Source organism: Benincasa hispida, chromosome 11 (assembly GCF_009727055.1).
Source record: "Benincasa hispida cultivar B227 chromosome 11, ASM972705v1, whole genome shotgun sequence".
NCBI classification, from domain to species: Eukaryota; Viridiplantae; Streptophyta; class Magnoliopsida; order Cucurbitales; family Cucurbitaceae; genus Benincasa; species Benincasa hispida.
The window spans coordinates 54715833-54734894 of NC_052359.1; the positions used below are offsets into that span (position 1 = coordinate 54715833).

General features: G+C 35.5%; 2 protein-coding genes across 2 annotated transcripts; one reads left to right on the top strand and one right to left on the bottom strand.

Moving 5' to 3' along the window:
* The first annotated feature begins 2278 nt into the window (after nt 1-2278).
* On the top strand, nt 2279-7475 carry LOC120090373 (protein NRT1/ PTR FAMILY 5.6-like). The gene is made up of 4 exons (XM_039047991.1): nt 2279-2566; nt 4219-4436; nt 4513-5057; nt 6437-7475. The coding sequence occupies exons 1-4, from the start codon at nt 2401-2403 to the stop codon at nt 7290-7292; spliced, it is 1785 nt and encodes a 594-aa protein (XP_038903919.1). The 5' UTR covers nt 2279-2400; the 3' UTR covers nt 7293-7475.
* On the bottom strand, nt 7441-9329 carry LOC120090374 (aldehyde oxidase GLOX). Its single transcript, XM_039047992.1, has one exon. It carries the CDS (start codon nt 9168-9170, stop codon nt 7560-7562), a length of 1611 nt encoding a protein of 536 aa, XP_038903920.1. The 5' UTR covers nt 9171-9329; the 3' UTR covers nt 7441-7559.
* Nucleotides 9330-19062: the final 9733 nt, after the last annotated feature.

Sequence of the window (19062 nt, forward strand, 5' to 3'; positions counted from 1 at the left end):
AACAAATAAATGATTAATTCCATTATAAAGAATGGAAATATATGAAGTAAACTTATTGGTGGCTGCTCTTTTGACTCATCTTCGACTTTTAAGAAAGATGGTCATATTAATTGTTATTGAATTAAGCTTTGTTTGACAATGTTAGGATCATTATAATTATAACTATGACTACAATGATAGCCATCAATCTTAATTCTTTTTGTAATATCTAATCTATCTCTTCCTTCTTCTTCTTCTTCTGGGCTTAGCTCTAGTTCTGATGGACTATTTGTATCCTCTTTCATTTATGTTTAATGTATATTTCTATGGAAGATAATCAAGATGTTAAGAATATGTCTACTTAATAAAAATATTCGGATGTACTTACTATCCTGACATATCTTTTTCAAAATGAGAGAAATGTAGAGGGAGAGAGAAGAATGTTGTTAAGAAAAGGGGATACCATTCTATCGAATATCAGTGATGGGGTTGGAAGGCAAAATAGAGAATGCAAAAAACACATTTTTGTATTTGACAATTTCAAAACTGAACACCAACAGTAAAAAGAAATAAAATTTCAAAATACATGTCAGATTTAAAGTACTTAAACTTTTCGAAACATTCTATTTTCAGCTCTAAATTTGTGTATTTATTTTCATTTTCATTTTAATTTTTGTCCTATTTTCATTTTCATTTTCATTTATAAATCTTTACAATGCCAAAAATAAAGAAAACGCTTTAAAATATTTATTTTAGTTCTAATTGGTTGAAAAGGATATCGCACTTGCAAAAATAATTGTTCGATTAGAAATTCAATAACAATATAATATCAATTATGAAATATTGCCATCTTTTTAAGGTTTCCCCTGAAATACACATTTCTAAATAATTTTTATTTTAGTCAACCCAAAAATGGAAGGAAGAGTAAAATAAACTTAAATAAGTAATTGCTCGATTGACATTTTAATAAGTATGTGTTTGAGAAATTATTAAGGACGTGTTTGAGAATTATCATTTTAAAATGATTAAACAAAATTGTTGTGTTCAAACCAAACATGCTGTCTTCATGCAACCAAATGGATTTTTGAATTATTAAAGACATCAAAGTAATTTGAACGTGATAATTAAAATCACACAAATTTAAACAAAAGATAATAATAAATAGTGTTAAAATGATTGTGTTGATGACAAAATCCGATCTAAGTGATTTCACCTGACTGTCACATGCCACCAACGGTAAATTTTATTTTGGAGAAAAGGTTACCTACAAAACAATAAATAATAATAATATACCAATGTGATATTTACCACACACTCCGATGTTTAAATTAGTATTTAGTTTGAACTTACCTTCTGTAGAGCTGTCATCCTCTATTTATAATTAAATTTAAAGGTCTTCCTTATCCTTTTTAGATTAGAAATTGTCTTTCATTTTCCTATTTTGAAACCAAACACTCGAAACTTAAATCGGATCGATACAAATATTTCAATTAAGAGGGTCGAACCGGATCCACCTTACTTTATGGGATGGGCCTCGACCTGACGAGGCGGGCTTATGGCCATGAAGGCCTTTCTGGCCTCAACCTTGGTCTGCAGGCTTTGGTGGACTCAAATCCTTTTCCCTCTCCTTCATAAGAACTCTCTCGTGTCTGTTCTTTAAGATTAGATAATTTTCTTAGTCCAATTTTTACATTTAACCTTTTATCCGTTCGAAATTACCGGTAACAAGTTGAAAACTTAAATCAGAAAGTCGGCAGAAGAGTCGAAGAAAAGAATAGTGATTGAATGAAAAATAACTCAATTTTTTCGGCTGGGTGTATTTTCTGGTCGGAATAGTGGCGTTTGGTCATCTTTTTCTTTTGCCAAAGTCCAATGCTTCAAAAATATGGCCCCCTTACCAAATACCCAATGGGAAACAAAAGCTACAAAAACGGCATCTCCAACACTATTCCCTTTTTATATGACGTTTTTGGTTGGTCCCTCCAGATTTATTTCACTCCATATACTATATATTTCTTCATAAATCTATCTAAAATCCATTTTTCTTTTCCTTTTTTTTTTTAAAGAAAAAAAAAAAAAAACACCAAATAGTCCCAAATATTTTAGACAATTCTCAATTTAGACTCCAATATTCTAACTTATGAAATTGAGTGGTAGGTGTAAAAAGATTAAAAAAAAAATGAAAAAGAGCATAAAAAATGTGTATTTGCACAGAATAATCTATAAATGATTGCAACATGCAAGAAGAGTCAAATTGAAAGGTGTCCAGTACAGATTTTTTGAGATCCCTATTTAAGGAAGTCCAAACCCAATCTCTCCCTCACCATCTCCCACTTGCCTTTCTCTCACTCTAAACCCTACACGATACACACACACACGCAAAAAAAATAAAATTTATATTGCTATTCCTCTCCTAAAAAGATGAAACCAGATCATCAACTGGGAAATAAAAGAAAATTATTTGAAGATGATCCCAAATTAAACAAGGATAATCAAACTTGGGTTTATGATTCTTCTGTCGATCATAAAGGAAATCTTCCTCTTCGAGCTTCCACCGGCGTTTGGAAATCTTCCCTCTTCATCATCGGTAACCATTTTTTTTCTCGTAATTTTTGTAATTTTATTAGTTCAACTCCACGTAATGTCTAAGCTAATACTTCTTTACTTACGAATATAATTGTCTCTTCATTTACACAAAATTCTTTTCTACTTTATCATTTTTTTTTTCCCTTTATTGGGTTCTAATCGATATATTTTAGTTCAAAAGTTTATCAACAAATACCCTTTGTTTGAAATTCTTGTTCATATAACTTATTAATCTTAATTGGAATCCTCGGACATATATAGTATCCTTTTCCGTAACGCTTGTAATGCAGTAAAATTTACAAAGATTTATCACCTTTTTGTTTCCACCGTACGAAGTTGGGGTCTTTCTTTCTGGAGTGTAACAGTTATTGATTTAGGAGAAGGCTTATAATTACTTAATAATGCTAATCATAATTAAAGAATAAAACAAGTGTGTTAGAGCTTTGGCTGTCCTCTTTTCTTTCCACTGTTCCTAAAGTCCTCAAATATTCTTATTCCCACAAACATCACATAGAGAATAATAAATAACTATCAAATTTTTAGTAAGAGTCTATGTTAAGTTTTTTTAGAAAAATGCTTTTTTAGTTTCTAGGTTTTCAATTTAGTTTTAATTTTAAATATTACACAATTATTCTTAAACTTTGAATTTAATTTTTATTTGTTTTTAAGTTTAAAAATATTAGTTCATTTGATTCTTGGGTTTCAATATTTTATATTTTTAACCTTAAATTTGTAATAATGTTATGATATGATTTTTTAAATTAATTTTAATAATGATGAAGAATTAATGAAAATTAATTTAATTATAATTAATTTTATGCTTTTAAATTAGTTAGTAGACATAATAATTTCATTATTAAAATTGAGTATTTAATGAAAAATTTATGTATCAACAAAATATAATAATTTCAAATTTAAAAATTAAATGGAAACTAAAATTCAATGTAAAAAAAATGTATTTTTCGTAAAGTTTTTATCATTCGGAAGCAAGGGGGGAAAATAGTTTGGAACTTTGTTTAATTATTTAGGTGGAGAAAGTGAAATAGGGATGGATGGATCAAAGCATTAAAAAAAAAAGTTCTCTTTTTCCCCTCTCTTTATTAGGAAGAATCTTGGATATGACTAGCGATTAGATTTTACTTTTCTCTATTTTTTTAACCATTCGAAAAAAAAACCAATAATTAAAAGGAAAAAAAAAAAACAGAGGTAGCCAAGACATCAAATTTTTAAATTTTGAATATAGTAGTAGGCTAACGAATATATTTAGGTATAACTTCAGTTACATCCATGAATGGTTTAATTTTAATTTATCACATGAAAAATTCCTTCTCTTTTATTTTTGAAATATTTAAATTCATTATTTGTATGTGCAAAAACACTAAAGTATTACGAATATGCTAAAGATATATTACATAAGAAAAAAATTAGGTGTTTGATTGGACTGTATATTTATTCAATAACTTTTGGTATGCGGCAATTTTTTTCAAAAAAATGTTTATGTTTTTTATTATATATTAAAAGAGGGATACAGATTAGACTCTTATTTTTTTAAAAAAATGGAATAGTTATCATTTTGATTACCATGTTACAAACGACAGAGATTGCATGATCATAGCCGTATTAAATATTTATGGAGCTTTATTTTTGGTGCAGCTATTGAGTTCAGTGAGAGGCTGAGTTACTTTGGAATAGCGACGAGTTTGGTAATATATTTGACAAGGGTTCTACATGAAGACCTTAAAACAGCGGCTAGAAATGTAAATTATTGGACAGGTGTCACCACTTTGATGCCTCTGCTTGGTGGCTTCTTGGCCGATGCTTATTTCGGTCGTTTCTCCACTGTTCTCATTTCCACCATCATTTACCTTTTGGTAACTTTTTTTTTTAGTTTTTTAATCTCTTCTCTAATTCATTGCTTCCCCAAAATATTAATGAGATTAAAAACAGGGGCTATCTCTGCTGACAATGTCAACTCTGGTACCAAGCTTGAAGCCGTGCGGCAGTGAAACATGCGAGGAGCCAAGAAAATTGCACGAAATTCTATTCTTCACAGCAATTTACTTAATCTCCATTGGTACTGGAGGCCACAAACCATCTCTGGAGAGCTTCGGGGCCGACCAATTCGACGACGATCACCCCGAAGAAAGAAAGCAAAAGATGTCTTTTTTCAACTGGTGGAACTCTGGGCTTTGCGCCGGCGTTATATTTGGAGTGACTTTAATCGTCTATGTTCAAGACCGCGTGGGATGGGGAATGGCTGGCGTGATTCTCTCTTCGGTTATGGCCATCTCTCTCGCCATCTTTCTTCTTGGAAGGCCTGTTTATCGCTTCAGGGCTCCCTTAGGAAGCCCTTTAACTCCTCTTCTTCAGGTTATTGTTGCTGCTTTTAGGAAGAGAAATTTGGATTATCCTCCACATTCTTCTCATCTCTATGAAGTTCAGAGTAGTGATAAGTTTCAGGGGAGGCTCTTGTTCCACACCAAGAATCTCACGTAAGATCCCACACCCAACACACTTAATTTCTATTTTTACTTTATTCAATCTAAAGTTTAAAAGTTTACTTGCTAAAGCTTTATTAAAGGCTTAAATTTTGACTACAACATACTTTTGTGTATATAAATCTCCCGATCACCATCGTGTCCTTTGACAGCTAGATGAAAGGAAGAGAGAGAAGAGATTTTTCTTTTAATAAAGACTATAATTAACTGTCCCATTTTGAGTGGTGGTCATCCACCAAAGATAAAGTTTTTCTTCCCCAAACGAATAAGAAGGGTTGTCACACAGTACAGTCCTATGAAAGCCTTATCCAAAATGTATTAAAAGGATGAAAGCATTCCGCTACACCTATTTCAAATATATCTCACTCAATTGTCTTATCTTAATTTGTTATGTGTCAATTTTTTTTTAGATATTTTAATTCTTTTTTAAGAATTTGATGTATAAAGATTCGTATATCTTAAGATGCACCCAAATCTTGTTCTAAAAGAATTACTATTCAGCTATCCTGTCAATTTTAATAGATTCGGGTGTCAAGCGAAAAAAATTTAGTGATGTCTAGCCAATCTAGATATTTGTCTAATAAAAATTTGTCACAAAGCAAAAAAAAATGAAAATTTTGAATTTCGTTTTTATCTTTTACAAGAAAAAAAAACAGATGTATGGGATTAGATGTAAACAATCATTTTCCATGTAGAGAATGGAAAATTTGTTTGTTCAAATTACAAGTTTAGTTTGTAAATTTAAAGCTTTGTTCTAGTTAGTCACTGCACTATAAAAAGTTTAATAAATCTCTGAAAATTTTAAAAGTTTTTAAAACTAATTGTTGTGTTTGATATAAATTAATTTTTATGTTTTATGAAACTTTAAATTTAAAATTTTGTATTTAGTAGATCGATAAATTTTAAAAAAAGAAATCTGGTAATCATTTCATTTTTTATTTTTAGTTTTTGAAAATTAAGTCTATTTCCTCTCCATTTTTTATAATGATAGTATATTTCTTAAGTATAATGGTTGAATTCTTAAACAAATTTCAAAAACAAAAATAAGCTTTTAAAAACAATTTTCTTTTAGTTTTCAAAATTTGTATTGGTTTTTTAAACCATTAATAAAAAGTAGATAACAAATGAAGAAATTTAGAGATAGAAGTAATGTTTATATGCTTAATAAGAAGAACGAATGATTACTAAGGGGGGAGACTAAGTTACACAAACATTAAACTAAATTTGATTTGAAAATGAAAAAACAAACATGCGTGAAAAACTTAGTGGGGGAGAGAATGAGTAGGGAAGTAATTATGATGTTAGTTTTATTTTGGTTGAAATGGAAATTTGCATCATGATTTAGGCTGATCCAAAATATTGTAAATGTACAGATTTTTGGACAAAGCTGCGATCATTGAAGACACGGATAATTCAGAAGGGAAAGAAGGAGCTTGGAGGCTTGCAACCGTTACAAGAGTGGAGGAATTAAAGCTTGTTCTGAATATGATCCCAATTTGGATTACTTCTTTACCATTTTCAATCTGCGTCGCACAAGCATCCACATTCTTCGTCAAACAATGTGGAACACTCGACAGAAAAATCGGAAACAAGTTCATTATCCCCGCATCCTCCATGTACTGTTCGGCTGCCGCTGGCATGATCCTCTCCGTGGCCATCTACGACAAGCTCCTCGTTCCACTCCTGCGAAAAACCACAGGCAACGAGCGAGGCATTTCCATTCTCCAAAGGATAGGAATTGGAATGATTTTCTCTTTCACAACAATGGTCGTCGCTGCCCTTGTCGAGCGAAAGCGACTCATCCGAACTGCAGAGGCAATGAGCATGAGCGTCTTCTGGTTGGCCCCGCAGTTCTTTATCATTGGAATTGGCGATGGGTTTGCTTTGGTTGGGCTACAAGAGTACTTTTATGATCAAGTTCCTGATTCTATGAGAAGCCTTGGGATAGCGTTTTATTTGAGTATTAACGGGGCTGCAAATTTTCTTAGTAGCTTGCTCATTACAATTGCGGATCGGATCACCAAAAAGAGTAGTGGCAAGAGTTGGTTTGGGGAGGATTTGAATAGCAGCCGTTTGGATAATTTCTATTGGCTAATTGCAGCAATTGTGGCTGTTGATTTGTGTGTTTATGTGTTTTTGGCTCGCCGATATACCTATAAATCCGTGCAGAAAACCACGGTGGCTGATTGCTACGACGGCAAGGGCCCAGACGCCAGTTCAGCGGCTTGAAAATTATTCGCTATTTTCTGTTATTGCTTTCTAGTACCTTTTATTTTCAGAAAAAGATTGCTTTCCCTTTATCTAATTTGTGTGTGTGGAGGCTTTTAGATTTTATAGTTAAACCAGATGTATTTAATTTCCCTCCCTCTGTAAAAAATTTAATAGTAATGGGAATTGGATAATATTATTAAATATGGAGTGGAGAACCAAACTTACATTTATTTGTACATTTGATATAATTTAAAAATCCAAAAAACAAAAGAATTCGTTAGAAATTCATTCGGGAGATAGATGAATCCAGCGAGCGACACTTGGCACGCCTTGATTGACTGCAAACGCCATGTAATAACCAGGTGGAGCCACCATCCCGTTTGCAGGAGCAGTACACCCCACACGATACAGCCCATCGCCGTTGGGGACGCTCGCCGTAACGGCTAATTTGACTAACCGTTGACCTTGTGAAAATGAATGCGTAGCAAAAGGCGCACTTGCAAAATTCACTTCCACAATCCCCACTACCGGTAGCTGAACCGACACCAGCACGTCAAAAACGGCGCCGTAACGCACCGTCTCCGGAATATTTTCAATAACGGGTCGGATATTGGCTCTGTCGGCTGATAAATATTCCGGCGAAAACGCTTCAATTCGCAACTCCGTCGGAAATTCCGCTTCGAATTTATAGAAATAATGAGGGTTACTGCCGGCAATCAAGATCCTTCCATCAGGAATCAGATTGGCCGTAGAGTGGTACATTCTCGGAACGCTTCCCGGGTTTAAAGTCATGAACCGCAACCCGACCGGTTGATCGGGTCGATACAGAACCGGATGCAGACAGGGGTTCGAAGCCTGTTCGAACCCTTGAGTTCCAGCTTGGGCTCCATTGATAACCACGACGTCGCCGGTGGGAAGCATCACCATATCCCCCATGATTCTTCCGAATGGCATATCCTCCAATTCCCAAACTGGGTTTGAACCGGTGGCTTCGATTCGTCCACAGCTTCCGTGAGCCGGAGTGTCGGTGCTTCTCTGGATAAACGCGCCGTATTGAGCTCCTCCGCAAATTACGATCACGGCATTTGAATGTTCCCCTTGGAGAGCGAGCATAACCGAGGATCCAGCGGAGGGGTAATTCCGAGGCCCACCATCCAACGGTGGATAATCCCTCACCACTTGATTAGTCTGGTGATCATACAAAACTGCTCTGTTATTAGCGAAGATGAAGAGATGCCCATTTGGAAGAAGATGAACATAAGGGTATAAATTATCCATCTGACCGTCCTCCACGTCACGCAAGAAAGGGAAATTCACCGCTCCATTTTTCCTCGGAGGATAATACTCGACGGTGTTGGCTGCCCTGCCGCCGACGATTATGACAGAACCATCCGGTAAAATCTGATTCGTAGCGTACCATCTCCCATCGGATAATTCCAATTCCGAAAGCTCAATCCAGTCACAAGCGCCATTTGGTTCGCAGGGTTGAAACTTTCGGAACTTTCTGAGGCCGTCAATATCTCCGCCGGTGTGCAAGAGAGTGCCGTCGGGGAGGAATTGGCCAGACGAGCACCATGTGTCTGTGAGGATGGTTAAGGGACGGATTTGGTTGGTTTGAAGGTCGAGGACGACGGAATGGGCGTAGCAGTCGTGCTTGAGAACGGCGTCGTGCCGGTCGTTGCGACAATGGCCTTTGCGGAGCATTTTGCGAGTTGGGCCGATGTTGGTCCGATCTAAGAGAACGACGGTGTTGAACCTTGTGACGGCGGTGTGCATGGAGGCGATGCCGGCGTTGGGAACTAGGAGTTCCCACGTGCCGGGGAGGTCGGCACGTGTATGGAGAATGACGAAAGTAAAGGGAAGAAGGAGAAAGCAGAGGGAGAGAGGGACATCCATTGGACAGAACGAGTGAGAAAATCGAGTAACTCAGGACTTAAAAAAGGACTCGGAACGGAAATTTGAAGTTTTGTTATTATTTAAATAATGTGTTATATATCATATTATATTATGTGTCTACAAATGTGGATGGTTGTTGGTAGTGAAAATTTCTCAGTTCAATTATAAACGGTTAGAAATGTGGGTCCCATCCGTTGAAATTAATGTGCCCGTCAGTATCAGTGCCACACGTCGGACAGTAGAAACCCGGAAGAATGACACGTAGGCGGCTGTGATTATTTACTATTTATTACTATTATTATTTTGCATGATTTCGGAGCACAGCTAAAGATATTTTCTTCATTTCCATAATCGTAGCTATTGACTTTTTGCAATAACTTTGAAATTAGACTCATTTGCATGTTTACAACATTTTGAGATTGAATTTCTTTTTATAATGGAAACAATGGTGAATTAGTTCTGTGTAGGAATAGAAAAAGGATTTAAGTACTTTTAAACCAATCCTCAATAAAGGTAGAATATAGAGATTTTTCTCATATGAATATACAATGTTATCCTTTCTTTTTAAGTAATCAAAAGTTTATATCTTGAACTCCTGTTTTCTTTTATCACACAAACACACCTTTCTCCCATTCAAAAGGGGAAGGATAATCATGGAATTGATTGTATAGAAAACAAGGTATTTCAATTTCTTCTGATAGTGTGATGGTAATAATGTAAGAATGAAATGGTATTTTAATTGAAAGGACATGATTGGATTAGAGAGGGTTATATGTATTTAGATATGGAAAAGAAATGGAAAATGTGTGGATGTTAATTAAGGAGAAATGTGGGTGTATCCCGACAAAAGGAAAGGAAAGGATAGGGTGGGAAAATGATTGAGGATGAGTGATGAGTACAACCAATTTCAATTGTTCAAAAATATCAAAGACCTATGAAATTTAGAGGCATTTGTTTTGTGGGATATCTAAGATTTTTACGGAATAGATGTATAGATTACCGCGTGTGAATGTATATTGTGGTAAATTAGAGAGAGATTTTGGGTCCTATAATCGTTAATGCCACTCAAAAAAAGCAAAAGGCCGTTAACTAAATTAATGCAAATGCAGGCAGCCAGCCGTCATACAACTGGACTGGGCCCATTCACAAATCTCAATCATTTCCCTTCCCCTTCAAACTTAAGCTTTCATTACAAATTTATTCTAATTAATCAAACCCTTTTCTGCTTTGCATAAACTGTGGGCGGTAAACACTTTCTCTTCCCGTAGAATCTAAGGGAATCAATTAAAATTATGTCATTCAAATACGACACAACATTCTAACACTCCAAACGCATCAAATCCATTAATAATCTTCAAATGTTATCTAATCTATGTGACTTTGTATTCTTAATAATTTCAAATGTTTTCATTAGGATATATTACAATAGTCGAATAGCTGGGACTGTTGGGGAATGATTTGATTTAGGAAAAGAAAAGGAAAAATGGATGCTTTTGGTATTTTCCTTCTTTGTACAATGCTTTAACAACCGATGAAATGCCATATTGCTTTAATAGGAATCGAATTCTAAAAGAGTAGAGGCAGACGGTTTGTGGGTTTAAAAGCTTTTTTTGTGTAATAAAAGGTTTTTGTTCTGATATGCACAAAGGCGCTTGTCGGTAGCCACACATTTACAAGAATCATTAATATAAAGTCACATAGACTTGTAATATGTTGCCTACTAACCAAGTACCAATTATAAGCCCAACCCTAAATTTAATTATATTGTGGTGGTTGATAGAGCTCAATTTAATTCCTTTTTTTTTTTTTTCATACTAAGAATTTATAGCGTTAGATGTGTGTTCAAATTTCTATAGTATTATTCTTTTTCTTAAATAATATTGGCAATCAATTATTGGATTTTTTTTTTTTTTTTTTTGGAGACAGTCACTTATTGGACTTTGAATCCTCATATAATTATATATAGCATAAATAAAAATTTGAAAATAATTATAGCCTAAAAAATAGAAAGATTATAATCGACAACTGAAATCGGAGCTACATTTTTTAAAGATATCGTTGGTTAGTGGGCCAAGCCAACTATGAGTATGTATTTTCCAATTTTGCCTCTCCATCCTCATATAATTATATTTATATATATTTTAATTCAATCATCTTTTACTCAATTGATTTTATGGAATCTATACAATCACATATTTTTCGGTCTCCACATCTTTCAAAGTCTGTATTTACATATTTTTCATCTACTAAAATCATACCTTATCTGAAGGTTCAATTTAAATTTCAAATGTATAAATCAATCACCCAAAATCTTGCTCTATCATGCTTTCTTCAATGAACCATTGCAATTTTTAATGCCGATCTCTATTCCTTGTTGACAAACAAGTAATTCTCGTGAAAGCTATAGAGTTGGGTTGTCTTCGCATGGTGGAACATACTCTTAACTCAAAGGATTTACCTTTTATAAGGTTAAAAAAAAAACAGTAATTGGTATATTTTTTGTAAGACCCTAACACTAAATCTAAAGTGAGAGATTAAATAGAGAAGGAAAATCCTAAGTAAGGATATTGGAATAAAGGGTGGAAAACATTAAAATTATCCAAAAAGGTGACCAAAAGTCCAAACGCCTATGAAGGATTTAAAACATGTTGGACGCAAGAATGCATGGAGGATGGAAGTAAGAAGACTTGAAAAATGGCTAAGGGTTGCATACAACCAACGCAAAGGCATACATGAGCCATGCGGACACGGACAAGAAACATGCGTCGAAGTGAGCATGCTAGGCGCGCAAGCCATGTGTTGAAGCCAAGCGCACAGGCCATGCGCCAAGCACGCAGCCCATGCGTCGAGGACAAGCGCACAGGCCGTGCGTCAAGCGCGCAACCCATGCGTCGATGGTGTATGGCGAGCATCCTGCCTATGCGTCGAACGGGCAAGCGGGCAAGCCATCCTATGCGTCGAATGTTGCCGAGTCTGCTAAGCAACATGCGTCGATGCCTTATGCCAAGCGCACGCCATGCGGCGAGACACGCCCATGCGGCCAAGCACATCTAGCAAGTCATGCATCAAGGGTGAGCGGCCACCCTATGCATTGGTGATGGCTGACTCATGCGATGGCTAAGTAGGACTTTGATGAAGGAAGGGTGAGTTACTATGCGTTAAAGATAAAAGGTAAGGCTAATTGATGGAAAACTTCAAGGAAAAATGTCAATGGTATACGAGCATAAGTCTTAGACAATTTAAATAGAGAAATATGTTAAGTATTTAAGTGATTTAGGTGGCAAAAGGAGGATCACACAAAGTTTTAGTAAGATGTGGACAAAGGAGATTTCATGCAATTGAAGTCTTATCACCACAAGCAAGAGGTGGGTGAAGGAGATTTCATGCAAAAAAGGAGATTTTGGCTGGCAAGCTGAGATGAGAACAACTCAAGGTTAGGCTGAGTAGATTAAGTGTTGGCAACTCCAACGTGAGACAAATAGGAGTTGAGTTGTCACAAGGGGGGAATTTGGAATGGCTATAAATAGAAGGGTTGGGCAAGAGGAATTTATTCATACCATCACCTAAAATCTAGTGTTGAGAGCATATTTAGAGAATTACGTTTGAGTTATTAGGCTGCCAAGTTGATTGAAGATCAAAAGAAACAAAGATTGCGTTGGTGAGACATTGAGTCAGTTGGACGCACAGCCAGCCCACACCCTGCGCACATGTCTTGTAGCACTGCGTCCGTCTGTCTGCGCGCCTTGCTCGACGCATCCCAAGCGTTAGCCCAGCGCAGCTGCCCCTCTCGTGCGACGCATCACGCCCAACGCAACACACGCCCAAATTCATTTCCGTTAAGTACAATGGTTAAATTATTAGTTAAATTCTAAAAATAAAAATAAGTTTTTAAAAACTACTTTTTTAGTTTTTCAAGTTTTGGTTTGGTTTTATAAATTATTGGTAAAAATTAGATAAAAATGAGAATTTTGAAATATGAAAGTAGTATCTATAAGCTTAATTTTCAAAATTAAAAAACAAAAAAACTAAACAATTATCACATGGATGTTTAGATTTTTGTAAATATCCCATAAGTAATAGGAATTTTTCAACAGCGGTACATTTGACTTTTTAATTCAAGAAATTAATAACTAAGAGTGGTTCAGCCATTTTTGCAATAGAAAAACCAATTCGGCTATTTTTCAAAAATAATCTTTTAGTTGACTCAAAATAGATAAGCTAACTAGGTAAGCACAGTATAGAATAGATGCATTATAAGTCTTCCTTGAAAGGTATAAGGGAAATTTCACAAAATGATCCAAAAATCAAAAACTTTTCTACCAATGACCTCTTCCTAAAATATTTTCTACCATTGACCTTTTGTCCATGCAAAATTCCAAAATCACCTTCAATTTTAAAAAGCCTTCAGACTGTTTGGTATCCGTGCCTCTAGAATACTTTACAACGATAGGTCCCTTCATTCACTTTATTTCGTTCTCAAAGCATTTCTCTTCAAAGAATTTCCTCTGAAATTTGCTCTCGTTTTCTCTCCAAACTTCAGCCTCTCCTTGAAAAATACATGTTGATATTCGAGGTTTGACTATCCTTTAGGGTTAATCGTGTATTCGTTCGTAATCAATCGTTGAGGGAATATTACGTGATCGGATAGAGAATACTAAGCAAGCGTTTAAAGAATATTAAGTGTTTAGAGAATATTAAGCGAACGTTTAGATATTACTAAGCGATTAGATAGAGATTACTAAGCGATCGAATAGAGAATACTAAGCAATCGTTTAGATATTTATTGTGTGATCGTTTAGGTTTATATCGTGCGATCGTTTAGCTACCTGTTATACGGTCGTTTAGCTAACTGTCATGCGACCGGTTAGTTTGTGTTATTCAATTGTTTAATTTTGTTATGCGATTTTTTACTAATTATTATGATGTACACGTTTGTCAAATTGGTAAGATGGCCGTCCCTACTGAGAAATATTTTCCGGCTACAGTCTTTTGTCAAGTCCACAAAACTGCCTCTGTGATTAAGAATAAGTTGATAGTTGAATAGATGAGACTGTATAGGAAAACGACCTTTAGTCCATCGTTGGATATAGATCTTATTTTTATGGACAACTTTTGTACCATTTTCTATTAAGAGAGGTAGCGAATGCGAACCCAAACGTTATATCATTCAACATTCTAGGGAAGAAGGTAACATTCTCTCAAGACTATTTCAACTTGATAACTGGGTTGTAGCCGACTGTGAAAATAGTAGAAAAAGAAACAAGCGGTGAAAAACTGTGAGAAGTCATTCTTCGACCAAATGACCCAAATGAAAATGATTGTTCTTGCAAGGATGTGGAGACCGCATTCAAGAAATTCAATTTTGCTAATGACGAAGATGATGTCAAGGTTGCATTGACATTATTCATTGAAACAATGATGATTAAAAAAAGACAAGAAAACCTAATTCGATGTGAATATATTTGGGATTGTCGATGACCATGAAATCTTTGTACTTTACTACTAGTCTTCTCTCTTTTATAAATGTACATTGAATAGCATGAAAACTATCATACGTGGGAAGAATGAGGCATATGATTCAAAGAAAGCAAAAAATGATCACTGTGCCTCATATTACTGTATAAAGGGATTCACACTTGCAATCATTATTTTGTTCAGTTGTTAGCCCAGGTATCAGATTATCTTTGTTCCAGGTACGACTGTACAGAAAATGATCGCACTTGCATTTACTGTCCAACATCATCTGATGGGCCAACAACTGAACGAAATAAAGATGATAGTCTATCGTCTAAATAAGGTATGTATTTTTGTACAATCGTTTATATACTCTCAAATGGATGATCGTTTACATAGCCTTATAAAATTGTTTAGATACTCTAGACGATCGCTTATATTTTCTAAACAATTTTTTAAATATTCTCTGATGATCGTTTAGATAGTCTTAAACGATCATTTACATATTCTTAAATGATCGTTTAGAAAATATAGACGATCATTTAGATACTCTTAATCGATTACCTCGCTTAACAAAATATTTTGTTTGATTTGTTCAAGATAGTAATAACATAAGGACTCATCATGATGAGATGAACAATAATGAGAAGATTTCTCGTGATAATAATAATGATGATGGTAACAATATAGAGGTTCATCAGACCAATGCAGAAAATCTCCCTCATATCCACAAAGAAACCCACCATGGAGAAGATCCCCCTCAAACCAATGTAGAAGAACATGTTAATACAGAGGTTCATCAGACCAATGTAGAAGATCCCTCTCATACCCACAAACAAACCCACCATGGAGAAGAACCCCCTTAGACCAGTGCAGAAGAACATGTCAATGAACAACCAGTTGGGATGGTTAGTGAGCAATCCAAAACTCAAGAACCAGCTCTAATATCTAAATTGACGGACACCACCGTCAATGATCCAACTATTAATGAGCAGCTAGTTCATCAGATCGCTGATGAAATACATGAACTCCCAACTCGAGTGTTCAATGTTGGGGGCCATTTTGATTCTGATTCAACCAAACTTGTGGGGACTTCAACTCAAATGATGCCACTAAAGTCAAGGAAAGTCTATTGAATAAATTAATTATCTTAACATTGTACTGTCACTAATTTATAATTGATAGTTATCTTCAGCTTATGGCCAGAGCAATACCTTCAATGTTGATTTATGCCTGATTTAACATTTAACATAGGAGGTTCAAGTACGGGCAATGGGAAGTGAAGAGATTGAGGGTGAACCTCTAAGAGGGCAAATCTCTAGATTGTGGCATTTTTTGTGCTAAATTTATAGAATGTTGTGTAACTGGTATTGATAGAGCTAGCTTTGAAGGAAATCTAAACAAACATCTATGTGAGCGGAAGCGGATCGTTCCAAATCCCATTTAGAATGAACATAAGCAATTACAGTCTAAACGGAAATGAATTTGCATAATCAGAAATTACAACATGCTACTTAATATGAAGATACAAGTGATAGAGTATGAAAACATTTGAAGAACTCTTCTTGAAGTATCCCTCAATCGTTCAACATCAGCACGAACTCGAACGCGACGATCAGAACTCGATCTCAACGAATGTCTGAATGAGCCTTGATCCCAACGAGTCTAACTCGATCCTTAAACGGAATTAGAACAGCACCACAATAGTTAGCTTGGTATTCTCGGTGTGAGAATCCAAGAGTTGTGGGCTCTGTATGATTTTCGATTGAGGAAAGTAGTGTTAGGGTTGATGCCCTAAAGTCTCGTGTCCTTTAGTTTGTAAAAGTTTGTACGAACGCTTGTGTTGTTAATATATGATATTTACTTCACATTTTTTATTTTTGCTCAGTTGCTTGTTTTATTTGCTTTACCACAAACCAATAAACATAAAATCCCTAGTTATTTGTATGTGACTCAAGCATGTATGTGGTGACATACAAGTGGATCATATCTTGAGTGATAACAAAAATGGTCTGTAGTATATGGATATAGGAGGGAAACCTTATCCTGGTAATGCTACGAATGTGGCCCGCTTTGTGGAATGGTCACAAGTATTGTGACTTGTCACAGATGGTCTGATCCTGATCATTCGTGTTGGGGACATGCGAGCGAGGGCGTCCTATACAAAGAGTTTGTATAAGACCTGACCACGAAGTGTTAACTTCTCGTTATATAACACCGTTCATGACAGAGACTTCACTTCACTAGGATGACCATAGGTAACATGACCTCAATCCTGAGTGAGTTGGGAACTCCTGCCATTGAGGGCGGTCCTGATTTGTATGGATGTGAGTGGTCAGTTCGCCGATTCAAACCTACCATTTTGGGGATTCATCTGATTCTGGAGTTGAGAACTCAGCTACACAAGATGGAATTCACTCCTTCCCCGAGACAGAGGTAAGTAGATAGATAACTCCAATAAGGGCTGATTATGGAGCTTGAACGATGTGGTGCAACACACCTTCTCTTGGGCCGAGAGGTGTTCACACATAGTTGGACTATGTTGTATTGTTCATTAGAGGAATCAGTGGTACTTAAGGAGTGAGATGTAACTACAGGGGCATAACGGTAATTTGTCCTAGTTGTACTTACGAGCATCTGTGAAGGGTCATCATACTCATGATTGGTTATATCCGATGGACATAGAAATATATCTGTGGTAAGAAGAGTTCAGCTGTTGGTCTTTAGTGGAATGCTTGACAGTTAACGGATGGTGGATCTCGTGGCTAAAGAGTTTAGTCAGCTATTCACATACCGTTGGAGCTTCGAGCCACAGGTCCATTAGGTCCCCTGGGCAGCTTGTATAAAGTCGAGAACCAGTGTTTGGGTTAATTTGAAATGTTCAAATTGACAAAAGGAAGTTTGATTATATATGATATAATTGGACCGGTCAATTATATATGATATAATTGACTAAATGTATGAGATACATTATTTTGGAGGAAATCAGATATAAATATGATTTATATAAAGTAGAGGAGAAAATACTATAATAGATATGTGATATCAAACTATAGGATAAAAATATAATATGATTATATTTATTAATTAATTAGTTGATTAATTATATGATAATTAATCCAAATTTCACGTTCGGACGTGGGTTAGTGGGGAGCGTTGGTTAATGTAACCGATGAATTAAAATGAAAAAGGTTTTCATTTTGATCGTCCATCGTCAGATCGCCCAAAGAGAATTCAGAAGCGCGCGTTGATGAAAGTAAACGATCGCTTGAGAGCCTATACGGTAGCGCTCTCCATCTAAACGATCATCTACTTCGCGCCTAAACAATTACACAGTGTTTCTTACACAATCGGATAGCTTCTCTAAACGATCGTATAGTGTGCCGGTTTTACTAAACGATTGTGTACCTTTTCCTAAACGATCGTTCTGTAAATCCTACACGATTGTGTAGCTCCTCCTAAACGATAAGCATTTCTACAATGCGATAGTGGTTTTTTCCCTCCCACTTGCTTATTGTCTACACGATTTGTGTTTCCTCCTTCCTTTACCAAATTCATCAAAGACCACCCTTTGGGTTTTCACTCCGAGAGTACCCGGGGCTCTTTAGTGGTGGTGGCATCCCCAAGGCGATCGTGAGTTTGCGGTTGTTCGTGCTACAGCAGTCGACGTTTCCACTGGGCGTTGGTAGATCGCTTGGAGTTTCTGCTACGTTGGAGTTCCAAAGTGTGAAGACTGTCTTCAACTGGTATGGAACTCTTTCCCTTGTTGTTTTCTTGTTCATAGCATGCCGATAATTAATGTTTGTTTGTATAACTGTATGTGTTGAATATATATTGATGTATTTCGGTCACTGTGAGATTGGAGTGATCCGAACACACTCATGGAACTCTTAGATATGAGATCCTTCAAGTAAGAGGTAGACGATCGAGTAAGTGGGAGATAAATGTTGTCTACCGTATAGACAAGATACTCGATCGTTTAGTAAATGGAAGCCTATCGTATTGACTTTGCTACTCGATTGTGTAGCAATAATTAAGCGAGTAACTATCATATAGTAAACTCGTAGCTCGATCGTGTATGCTTGTTTTGCTATCGTTTAATAAAACACTTTTACTTGATAGTCTTTTTGTGAGATTAATCCGAGTGAAAAATCAACTAAATTTTTGGAAAACCATTTTCCTTTTTATCTCATAGTTACCATAAAACTCTCAATAACCTCCCACTTAATTCGATTATTAGAGAAAAAAATAATTAATTATCATATAATTAATATGTTACAAATAAATATAATAACCAACTTATCATATCATATTTATAACCTATAGTTTTAATATTCCATCATATGAAACATATAAACCATAGTTCTTTTCTATTTTATGGTATTTAATATAAATCATATTTATATTAATTCCTCCAATTATTGTATCCAATACATCA